The sequence below is a fragment of the Stegostoma tigrinum genome, chromosome 20 (assembly GCF_030684315.1).
Source record: "Stegostoma tigrinum isolate sSteTig4 chromosome 20, sSteTig4.hap1, whole genome shotgun sequence".
NCBI lineage: Eukaryota > Metazoa > Chordata > Chondrichthyes > Orectolobiformes > Stegostomatidae > Stegostoma > Stegostoma tigrinum.
In genome coordinates, this window is record NC_081373.1 from 28,749,132 (window position 1) to 28,761,837 (window position 12,706).

Genomic DNA, 12,706 nt, shown 5'->3' on the forward strand with positions numbered 1-12,706 from the left:
AGAACTTAGACTCCATATAGTGTAGAAGCAGGCCCTTCAGCCCAACTAGTCCACACTGACTCTCACAGCATTCCACCCAGACCCGGAAGAATAACCACTGGCTCTTTGGGTGAGGAGGTGACCTCATTGCACAACCATCATTGTTACCTTTGGGGAGAGAAGAACTGAAAACTAAATTCTCGGATGAAGTTATCAGAAATTTACACCAGCATCTTTGTGTGTGTGTGTGTGTGCGTGTGTCAGTTTCATTTTTCTTTTGGTTAAACAATGGTCACTGATATATTCACTTGGCAAACATCTGGAAGGAGTTACTGAGTGGACAGCGTGAATAAATTGATTTAGTGTCAATGGATAATCATGAACCCAGCAGGGCCTCAGTGTCCGCTGTTCGTATTCACTTATCTTGCTCACCATTTTATGGCTCGAACCCATCCATCAGCCAGTTTCTCGCCACCAAAATTCAGCAAAATAAAAGCACCATTAAAGGCAGCAATAAACGAACAGGAAATGACAATTCTGAGCGACAGCTCGATCGAGGAGACAATAACCGTGACATCTCATAGGGCATGTTTGAAACATAGGAAATAGGAAGAGGAGTAGGCCATTTGGCTCTTCATCATACCGTATACAGTCAAGAGAAATTTGGCGCATTAGACTAAATACGGATGACAGTGCTGGCACTTGAAGTTCCCCAAATTGTTTTTTTTTGTAATTTGTACTCATTTCATGCATAAGATAAAATCAACTAACTAAGATGCAACCTGATGCAGGGAATTGTAGCGCCATCAACTGGTGTCGGTGCGCGGTGTATATCTTTTCAGAAGTGTTGAGGAACCCAGGGCTGTTCTCGTCTTTTCGCTGCGAATTCTAAAAACAGAAATCACTTTTCTTCCCTACTCTGGCAGTCTAGTGTTTGGTGGAATTCAGGTTCACAGACACTGATGAAGTTTCGAATGGATTGTGGGCATTTGTTGAGGGCGGTGAACTAATTGATTAGAATGTGGGCGAATTTAATTGAAAGAAACATGTTGACCGATTGTTGCCGTGTTGTTTCTTTTCTCTACGCCCTGTGCCTTGAAGAATTCGAGGCAAAATAGACTACAAGAATACCAATTTCCATAATTGTCAGAATAATGTTGACACAGGCTTCATTCAGCAGTAGGAACTGTGCTTATCATTTCGATAATGCTGGATAATTACTCAGTTTGGCAATGAAGATTTCTGAGAAAGGAGTAAGATCAGGGGCCACGGGTAAAATGTTTTACTGTCATTTCTCGGCTTAATAAACAGACGCAGGGTTAAAAAGTAAAGATAACAGCGATGCTTTTTTTAAGCCACGCCGGTTACAGCCTTTTCTCCCCCAACACTTAATGTGAGACAACGAACAAATACTTATTATTGATTTTAATATTAAACAGGCAAATTTCAAAAAGTAATAACGCGCTGCCTGTGCTTAGCATTTAAATATGAATAGCTGAAGAGAATCTGCAGTTCTATAATTAAATTGAGTAAATGTTCTATTTAACTTTAGTTAAATATTTTATCCTTTTTTAAATTATGCGCTTTATGCCATAAATCATATGCATCTGTGTTGTATGAATTCATCTGGACCTCCTAATTTCAATGGAACATGTCTGGACTAAAACAACATTGAGGTCTTTTTGCCCAGGATTGTACTTAATTGGAGCCAGCCCTTATAATATTGAATGGAAATCCGCAGTTTCTAGCAACTAACGAAATTCTGTTAACGTTATGCATTAGAGAGGACGGTTTTGCATTGCTCCCCACCACAATAATGATTTCAGAGTCACACGCACTTACTCAGCCAGCTCTATACTGCACGTTTTTGGACATCTGAATTTATGCTGTAAAGTCGGGTTCATACACTTGCAGTTTTAATAGAATCCGAAATTCACTGCTTTCCAAGTGGTATTTTTCCCCCTCGAAATCCTTTTAAAGATTAATCAATAAGGGTCCTTGGCATCAGGTCAATGGGCACAGGAATAACATTTTGATTTACAGAATTGGGGCCTGGCGGGGTCCGGTTAGATTTCTGATTAAGAGAAAGCTAGCAAGTAAGATATTAATAGCTTGTATTAAATGTTTGGTGATACCCTGCGTAACTGTTGCCTTTGTTTTAGGCAAACACATCGGATAGATCGAGCGGTAGATGCACATGCTGTTGTATATAGAAACACTGCATTACTCTATTTTAGTCAATGTCTTCCTTGAACATTTTCGTAACATGCCTTTCCTCGCCTTGTTAATCAGGAACATGCACTTCAAGAACTTTTTAAAAAAAACGAACGTCAATCGGTCAAACTATCGTGTCCAAGTGTAACCGCAGAGGGAGAAAAATAACAGTCCCAATATGAAATGTTGGTTCGCTTCTGGGCTGATTCTACTGCAAATCGAGCCTGAAATCAAACGCACTAACATTGTTGGTGCAAAAAATGTGGCAATCATTATCACAATGTCTGAGGAAAGATCACTGGAACTGAAAGGTTAACTCTGCTTTCTCTGCCAGACGCTGCCAGACCTGCAGAGTTTCTCTGGCAATTTCTGTTTTTGTCACAACGCCTGCGTCCGTTTACTGCCATATTGAGTGGAGCGATCTGTTGGGGTCCCAACACTGAATGAATAACTCACGCTATCTCTGTAACTAAATCTGAATTATATTCTCTCCGGCCTAAACCAGGTCTTAACAATGAACGACGACTCCAATATTAGATGCCAATGAGCCACTGAACGTTCGTTTGGATAAATTATTTAGAACAGAGGTGAAGTTAGCATTTTCTCTGTTACGCATTCCCCAACCTTATCATGATTCAGAGCTTTCACTTGGAGCATTCATCATGACCGAGCGCGATAATACAATAATATTTAATTATTCACACAACCTCGAAATTGTTTTGATCGGACATTGCCTTTTTGCCAATGAAGGAATTATGGCATTGATACTGATGGCATTCCTGAAGTGCTCTAATTATAGTGATGAATATTGCAGCACGGAATTATTCGCATTTAACTTTGCATTTGCCGACACGTTATTGTTACTGTCTATGTCATTCCAGTTCTGCCTTTTCTTCCAAGACTCTGATCTACTTTGGCGTTCGGGTGTTTTTTTTAATGTTTAACTTACCAGGCAATCCAGAAGAAATTAATGTTTGTGTTACTGATGTTTTCATGCAACACTGTGCAAAGGATTTAACAACAATACAATGTTTAAAATGTTAAATAGCCTGGGTAAAGTACTGGAACTCCACCGTCACAATTATCGAAGAACGACGATTGGTTTGGCAATATATTGTTGTGCTCCTGATATCAGCCTGATCTGCACAGTAAATATTCAATTTGGTAATGTTCAGACCTCGAGACTAAATCATAATAACTTCTACATTTTAATACAATGTGTAAGACAGAAAATCAAATGGCGTACACAATTTAAACCCAGCTGCTGATGCGTCTAGCAGCTGAGTAAATGTAGGATGGAACCAGTTTGTACCAAATCAGAGACAACTATAAATGCCTACGGCTCACATTGGATTGCTGTGTACTTCTAACCGTCTGTTTTTGCCTCAGGTCTGCAATGCTTACTCCCTATTTCTGACACCAAGTCTAGTTTGAGTTCTAACAACCTATTCAAGCAATCATAAAAAGGGCGAGTAAACCAAGGATTTCCCTCTCTCTCTCTCTCTCTCTCCACTGGGTTCTTAATCTGGACATGTGTAAACAAACAATTCTGCGTATTTACAAATATGTTTGCTTACAACGTTTCTTTTTAAAAGCCTTCTGAACAAATTAGGCCTTCATTGATCACCCCGACACGCCCCAAGCCCCCCGCCACCACCACACGTACACATATACACCCCAAAATCAAACCAGTTGATTTGAAATGCATCTAAAATTATATTTCTTTCGCGGATTGTTGATCGATTCATTCACGTTTAAATTTGTGTCAGCTTTTTATGGGGTCCCTTCTAGCTTTCATGCCCATTATGTTGAAAGCAGCTAAAGGGTGCTGAACATAAAATTTTGAAGTGCCTTCTTTTTTTTGTAAGTAATTTCCTGACACTGCGTAAAAACAATCCGAAGTAGCTAACATTTCATCAGAGGAATTATAAAGAAAGGTTTCTGATTTCACTCCCTCTTTTCTTCCTGAGCGTTTGTAATGACTCTCAAGTTTAAAAATACAGGTCTCATTTTCGTTCATTGTTACTATTGAGCTGGAAAAGGATTCCAATTTCCATCGGGATCGCTTTGAATCAATATCGTCAGTTCACATATATGTTGTCAAGAATCTATTAGAATCATGTGCTCCATGTAAATCAGCCCCGAATTCAGTGATTACCGGCTCGTCTCGAGTCTTGGAATTAACCCGAACGTTACATTAAGAACTAGATTTATGTAAGGAAAACAAGTCCAATACAAGCAACGATCCCTAGGAAATGGCAAATCCAGCACCTTTCAGTTTCATAAACACTGCTTTCTCAGATTTTCACAAACTTTGCTTTTGGTTTTCAGATACGATTCTGAAAGTCTTCTTTCGGCTAATGCCAGACATGCTTTTATTCTTATAGCTCCCAACTCCAACAAAACTGAAAGAATGTACACCAGGTTTTGCTGTTCCAAATAGAATAGCAAAATACGTGTGGTTGACCTGCAAAGTACTGGTGATAAGGATCATATTTATCAACAGGGGGTGCTGTACAAAAAACGTTCAGCACACAACCCCTGTGTTAATTGTGAATCACTCAAGCCCTCCATCTGTCGTATTTCTTCGCCAAAAGTGACGGGAACTTGTTCCTGAACACAACCTTCGTGAATGGCTTCATCAACCAGATGAGGAAAGTTAAGGGTTTAACATTCATGACATAACTTTAAACTCCGAGAATTAATGGTGTATTTCCCCACTAAACTGCTCTGTTTCCTGCCACAAGAAGTAACTTATCCCCTAGTCATGAAAGAACGTATGCCAAACGGCAGAGTTTCGCCGAGATAACCCTGCTCACACGACACCGACGAAAAATAGAATTCCGAAGTGTGGTTTCAAACTCTCACTGCTCTTTCTGCAGCAGACAAAAGGTTAATTGCCTTTGGCTTCCTTCTGTTTTTGTCTAGTGACATGATTGTCATCTTTTAAAGAAGAAACTGAAAAACAAGAGGGAAAAAAGAATCATTCTCTAAAACGATATAAGCCTTCCACATTCAGGGACAACACCTAAGTATCAAGCAGCTCGTTTATCTCTTGTTTCAAGACTTCATATTACAAAGGAGCTCCCTGATGATAAGTATCTGCTGTCAGAGAGATTGACTGCCCTGATGGACATGTTCGCGGTTTCTGATGTCTTCTCCTCAGGGGTTGTTTTAAGACCTCTAAAGGTGTACCTCTCTGATCTGTCTTCTCATAACCTGAAGGGAAATGATTAGCAGCAAAAAAGATCAGTGTGTAACACAATAGAGGGACGAAGATGATCTCCAAGCAGCATCAGAGAGAACAATGCATTCCTTTAGTGAAAGTCATGTAATTAATAAGCTGGCCGTGTGAAAAGAAACACATCGTCCAAATTAGATGTCCAATAGTTTGTTCTAACCACTGATTGCCGCATTCAAAACGAAGCTGAATCAAAGTCTGTTAATGATGCTTTTAAGCATGACTGTCTAATTTATGGATTGAGTACTGCTGCAATATTTGTATCATATTTAATAATAAATATCCAGTTCATTCACTTGAATGATGTTCACGATTTTATACCCAAGCCCCAAACGTTTAGCCGAGTTCTAGAAAAGTCACTGTAAATTTTGTCTAACTTTTTGGTTTGCAGTACACTGATGATTGCAGAATTCTGGTCTATACGTGAATTTATTGTGGCTTCGTCGACAACACTTATGAACCTTATTTTCAAATAGAAGACTTTGGTGTAATTTGGGAATCTCTGTATTATCCTTATATTTGAATAGTGCTTTGCTAAATGAGGAAGGGAACGAATTCATCTAAGTAATATGTGGTGGAAGAAAAGTACAGAGACTTCATCAATTGAATCATTAAAATATATTCAGGAGTCCGGGTGATTCAAAGTATCATAAATGAACATTTACCTGTCTCGTGAGAGCAGCCTTTTATCTCAATCACCAGTCTTTCATAATATATGCATGTATCTTCCAAGGTACTACTTACATTGCTGTTAATCTGTTTACCACTGCCAAACTGACAAAGAGAAGCATAATGTTGTATTTATGGCCTTTGAAAGCGTAAAACAGCTATTATATACTCTACTTGAGCCATCTGATATCACAGCACTGTTCCAAACATCTGATAAGATAATTCACTAATAAGATATTTAAAGTATTAAAGACATGATGAACGATGAGGACATGGAATCTAAGAAAGCGAGGACTAGATAGTGCAGGTGAATATGATAAGAATAAGATTTTTAAAAATCTTTAGCATCTCAAATGTATTAAAGTTGCTGGACCATTTGCATTAAAACTTTAAACTAGACTCGCTTGTTGGTCTGCAAAAACTGTAAATTGTTATAGAAATTATGGCATTCGTTACACATAAGGGCATTCCGATTTTAGTTTCATTATCACTGGTTATTTCACATAATTGTATCAATTAGCCTGACCCTATCACACATTGATTGTTGTTAATGTAATTAATGGTGTTGCATCCTATCTACTTCCTATCAACATGAAAATTAATTCAACTATAATATAAAGAGACGATAGAAAAGTTCCCAAAGGATAACAAAGGCTAAATGTGTTACTTGGCTGATTCTAAGGAAAATCTGCGCAAGTCACCTGCATGTGCCTACACAAACTGAGATTCATGTTTTGATGTCAAACCTTTCTGGGAGTGGTGCTAGTGGCCGAATTTTGAATGAGGAACTGCGGTGTTCAAAAGTTATAATCGACTAATTCTATTTCTAATCTAGGAAGGCATCGATCAGAAGAAACTCCAAACGTATTCACATTTCATTTAAAAGTCCTACTTCGAACATTATTTGGATCATTCTTCCACAACTTCATCCATTGCATGATCCTTTTGAAGGCGCCTATTTTAGATTTGTCTGAAAGAGACAATATACATTGCTTTCCATTTGAGTAACCTATGGATATTACACATATGTATACGATCATTCAGCAGGTACCTTTAAACAACCAACTGGTTTGCCACCCATCTTGCAGCAACACCCCCCCCCCCCCCGCCGCATAGAATCTTCCAAACAATCGCGTTCAGTCTGCTTGACTATATTTCAGTTCTCAGGCAAATATGCAATATTGTAGAACAAAGGAGCTTTATAGCGTTGGCGTAATGAGGTTCGAACTTTAGAAGTAAGTCCTGTCCTTTTTACAATGACTATAAACACAACAGTCCGTCTGTGCGTGCAGGTGATTCTCTCTTTGAAAGACAAATTAATTGTAAATGCAAATCATGAATTATGCTGCAGCCCGTGGGGTATTGCATTGTAGTTGTAATTATCTTTGCAGCAGCTACCTTTACTGCCCTGTATAATCGTTAACATGTATTTTGATATATAAAGTGGTGCACCCATGATTCATTTTCCCAACAGATTTGAGTAAATGTTTTCTGGGTATCATGGCGTGTAGTATTGCTTAATTTGCGTCTATCAGAATGGACAATGATATAATTGTAACAGGTGTTGAAAGATAAAACGTTGTCGAATTGTAGATGCCACTAACTAAATGCAAGAGTCAACGGCAAATACCTGGTACACTAGTCTGGCCGTTTGCAGTAAGATACAGCCTAGTAATCTGTGGAATGGCACTAAGGTATGCACATTATCACTCAACCAAATGAAACGAAATGTAATATTGAGTAAACAGCAAAGGCTGTAGGTTGCAAATTATATGCGGAGAATGATGATGGGTATTTCAATTTCGACACTCACCCATCCCAATGTGTTGGCATGTTCGTCAGTGCTATAAATTATCTGAATTATAGATAAAAGCTGGGCTGTAGCAATCATTTTCTATTATATACTCTCGGGCCAAACTGCAAATTGACGACATGTATCTGCTTACAGTTCTGGAACATTATGTAAATATGTAAGAATACAAACAGTGCTGTATTCACGGTTAACGTAAAGGAAACGCATGTGTAATATGAAAATGTAGATAAACTAAATGAAATCCTTAATTAAAGCTTTCAAAGCAAATACAATCGAATTCCCATACAAAACCCTGTTATGTCGTTAGCCAAACCGAGTTGGCGCGCTGTGTAGAATGAAAGGTCTGTCGTGAGATTTGCAGCTGTATAAATTAGAATAATAATAATCAAAACAGGCAGTCCTCAGTTGACATTCACCAAAACTAAATGTTATATCTAAGTGGTAGCTCAATATAAAATTGTTCCCGTTTACTGACAGGATATGTCACCTTCTTCAACTCTTCTACTAAATTAACGTTGTAACGTTTTGTTTTGTTTCCATTGGGTTATAAGCTTTGCCAGAAATAATGCTTGAAAAAATATTACAATCCTTTCTGCTTGTATTTTAGGAAGTAAATGTGCGCAAGCAAGTCGAGATATTTGTGTGGGGGGTGGAGGGGGGCTGGCGAAGTGGAGGTTAAAGCCAGGCAAACAGTGGAAATGGTTTGTCTCTATTAAATGAACTCATGAGAAATACAATATAACATTAAAATGACATATGCGAAATTCAGCTTCAATCTGAGGTCACAGCATATCCGTTCTACTTATAAATCTTCATATACAAATTGGGCTTGCTTCCATAATAAAATTATTGCTATTTCTTGCAGTGCTACACTTCATAAAATCGCGTTTTAATGTGCCATATATCCCTGGCATATAACACTTTATCACGAAAACCTCACAAACTGAACGTCTCTTTTCAAAACCGCATGGAATACTGCCTACACCTCTTTGCGAATCTGGCCGCTTCGTAGGCGCAGTAGCTTTATTTTGTGTTATTACACCATCCAGCCAAGATAGAAACTAGCCTTTAAATGAGTACAAAGCCTGGAAAGTAACCAATTTATAGAAACCAGGTTGTTTTGTTTTCTCATTGTAAAATGCGCTGCCTCAATGGGCACAAACCAAGGCTTGAGGCGCTCAAAGTGACAGAGGAGGAAAAGCCTGGGCACTTTAAACAAATTTCCCCTCCAGATGGAAATGAAGCAGCGTTTTGTGCCAATGGACAGGAGTAAGTCATTTGCCTACTGCTCGTCTAGTGGTGGTTTACAGGACGAGTTTCTTTTGTGGTATTAGTCTCGTCCTCATTTGCTGCCTAATTGGACTATATAAAGCCAATAACAGGCGAGCTCTTATAGCCTTAAGCGAAGCGCAAAGTATAGGGAGGTGGACTCATTACATGCCATTCTTTTTTTTCCTTCGATAATCCTATTTGCCATTGTGCGTGCCCAATCGCCGTATACTTTCTGCATTTAACTTGTATGACATTTTTATTTCATCATTATCATCTGGCGCCAGATTGAGGCTGAATGCCTCCGACTCTGTTGCAAATTGGTGTGGAGTTCCACTGTCCCCACATGCAAAAGTTTGGTGCGTTTTTCTGAACTCCCGGGATTCTGAACAACGCAGTCCGCTTTCTTGCCCGAGCCTCCGCACGGTGCCTGCAGTGACTGCTCGGAGTCAAACAGCCATGCCCGAGACAGCAGCGCAGGAGAATCCCATCCAGCCTAAAGAGTCCTCCTTCTCCATCAAAAACCTGCTGAACTGTGATCGAAAGCCGTCGAAGCCCAAGACTTTGCTGTCGGCAGTGAAAGGGGTGGTCGAGGGCACGACTTTCTCCTTACCTCACTGCAGGGAGCCCGGCTTCCCCAGGTTTGAACTCCCAGCGCAGAGATTTGCTTTGCCGGCGCACTATCTGGAGAGGTCCCCCGCCTGGTGGTACCCCTGCACACTCACATCAGGGGTGCATCTCCCGCGGACGGAAGGTAAGTGATCTTTAAGCACGGTCTTCTTTCTGATTGTCCTGTCTTCTTATAGCTGTGGCCTGCAGCATGTCTAATGCCAGTGCTTTTCTATCCTGCTAGCTGTTGAGAAAAGCAGCGGATGTGCCCGAGACTCCTCTCCGGACAGAGACTCTCCCGAGCCGGCCCTCAAAATTGAGCCGGACGGCAAAGAAAAGGAAGACACCAAAAGCCTGGAAGAGATCGTACTGGAGGAATCGAGCGACGCGGAGGAACAAAAGAAGGAAGATAATAACAGCGAGGACTGGAAAAAGAGAGCCGAAAGTCCCGAGAGAAAGCCGTGTAGGAAGAAGAAAACTCGCACAGTTTTCTCGAGGAGTCAGGTTTTCCAGCTGGAGTCGACCTTCGACATGAAGCGTTACCTGAGCAGCTCAGAGAGAGCGGGGCTCGCCGCCTCTCTCCACCTGACTGAGACCCAGGTGAAGATCTGGTTCCAGAACCGCCGGAATAAGTGGAAAAGGCAGCTGGCTGCCGAACTGGAAGCGGCCAACATGAGCCACGCGGCCCAAAGGATAGTTCGGGTGCCTATCTTGTACCATGAGAACTCGGCTTCGGAGTCTGGGAGCCCTGGTAACGCACCAGTCACCCAGCCTTTACTAACATTCCCACATCCAGCCTATTACTCACATCCTGTAGTCACATCCGTACCCCTCCTGCGGCCAGTGTGATTTTATTTTAATATTTAACTTGTTATTACTTTTTTGTAAGATTAGACATTGTAGTTTTGAAGCAACGAATCACAAGAAGACCAGATATAAATGTCTACATTGCTAACATCGTTTAACTTCAGCTGTACCCCTTTAAAGGCCAGTCTGAATTTATCAATTACTCTCATTTTATTTGACCAATTCTTTTTTGTAAGATCAAGCCATGTAGTTTTGAGAGGATCTGCTGTAAATGTCTTTTTGTAAGTACTTAAAAGGAGTGGTGAAAATGTTGTTCCTTATTATGGTTTCACGTATCTGTGCAATATTGTACTATAGAAGTTAAAGCACTGTTTTGGAGTTTACGGAAAAATCATTGCAAGTTGAAACCCAATTTATATTGGTCTAAACTGGAATAACGTGTGACGAGTAGCGATTCTGAACGCTATCAAATTTGTAATGTTCAAGGCGCTTTAACTGAAGGACAATCAAAAAATATTTAAGGTTCTTTTTATTTATTTAATAAATGTATCGTTTACGTGGTGACAACGTATGTTAATTTACCTGGATTGTAAATTTATTGACAGAGGTCAAAAGATAAAATTTCTAATTTTTTTCAAATATTACTGTTCCGTTTATTATTTCTGATTATTTCACCAGATGTAACATAGGTATTTACTGCGATAATAATGCGTGTTCTGTATGTTTTAGACGAAAAATGAAATAAAATACTTGCGTTTTTGATATTGTAATGCTGAATTTTGTTGAACAGACTTGTTGTGAACTAAAATAAAATATAAGCAGTCCTTGTTGCTAAAATGTGTAGTTTCGTACAAACATTAACTCAAGAAACAGGGAGATGCTGTTTTGCTAATAAATTATGACTAACAACACTAGCAGCCAAAAACGACACGATATTTGCTGAGAAGTAAATTCTTATGGCGTCCATGCTTGCGGACATAATTATTTAGCGGGAAACGAGCTGGATGGATATTTTACACTATGGGTACCCAATCTGGGGAATACGTTATTCCACTTGACAGAAGAAATCCCACCTCAGCTTTTATATAATTATTCTGAAGCATTCTTAGCCAGCGATTATCTGATACAGGGTGTATTCTATTCCATGTTCGGTGTAGTGAGAGGTTCTCGTTTATTTGGTGAGCCACATTTCGCAAAACAATCACATCTAAATGTCTCCCTTCACTGGCAATGTAGCATTGAAATCTCAGACAGGGTTTAATTAAACTAACTGTAACATAACTTAGGAAAGTGCTGTAAAACCAAACAAAACTTTATTTTTCAAAAGCCCCTTTAATTGACAATGAAGAATATTGGGAGGACTGATTGATTCTCCAAGAGTTTGCTACGCTGCGACTATTTACAAATAACAGCTATAACCTGTAGATATATTTCGCAGTAGCTGGAGAGGTCCGTCACGGTGCATTTCACCTGGTAAGTGGTTGTTCACAGACCGGAAATGAATCTATTTAATAATTAAATAATAAAACTTAACGCTAAATGACAGTTCTTTATTATTAAGTGAAACTGCTACATGTACGAGGTCTTTTAAATGAGAGCTTTAAACTGATCAAATGCCGTTGCTTGATCAAGTACAGACCAACTGCTTTCAGTAAACTATTGAACGCACAGATATGTGCCGGTTCTTGTATACTGATAATATATCTTAACCATTCCCATTTTTACAGAAGGTCACAGTTAAAGTCCTTTACAGATGAACAACTCGAGGTTATTCCGTGTATATTTTTATGGTTGACGTCCAAGAAACCAGCAGCGTCGTGTTCTGATTTTCAGATAGCATTGCTGTTGGTTTATCGCGTGAAAGCTGTCAACAGAGCTGTCAGATGATTCACAAGTGTCAGAGCGCTAAAAGGAGGCTCTGCGCCTTTGATTGTGTTTTAATTTGTTATGCACCGTGGCTGAAAATAAACACAACACAGAAGCCAAAATATGTCGCTCCTTGTATGAAGTAACAACAAAATTGGGCCTTGTATTGTTGGCGATACTAACTTTATGACAACAGTGTCAGCACGAACTTTTTAGGAGGTTTATACAGCAAACATTCA

General features: G+C 39.5%; 1 protein-coding gene across 1 annotated transcript; it reads left to right on the forward strand.

Moving 5' to 3' along the window:
• Positions 1–9,400: 9,400 nt before the first annotated feature.
• LOC125461901 (homeobox protein HMX3-A-like) lies at positions 9,401–10,796 on the forward strand. Its single transcript, XM_048551250.2, has 2 exons — positions 9,401–9,939; positions 10,039–10,796. The coding sequence occupies exons 1-2, from the start codon at positions 9,645–9,647 to the stop codon at positions 10,641–10,643; spliced, it is 900 nt and encodes a 299-aa protein (XP_048407207.1). The 5' UTR covers positions 9,401–9,644; the 3' UTR covers positions 10,644–10,796.
• The last annotated feature ends 1,910 nt before the right edge of the window (positions 10,797–12,706 follow it).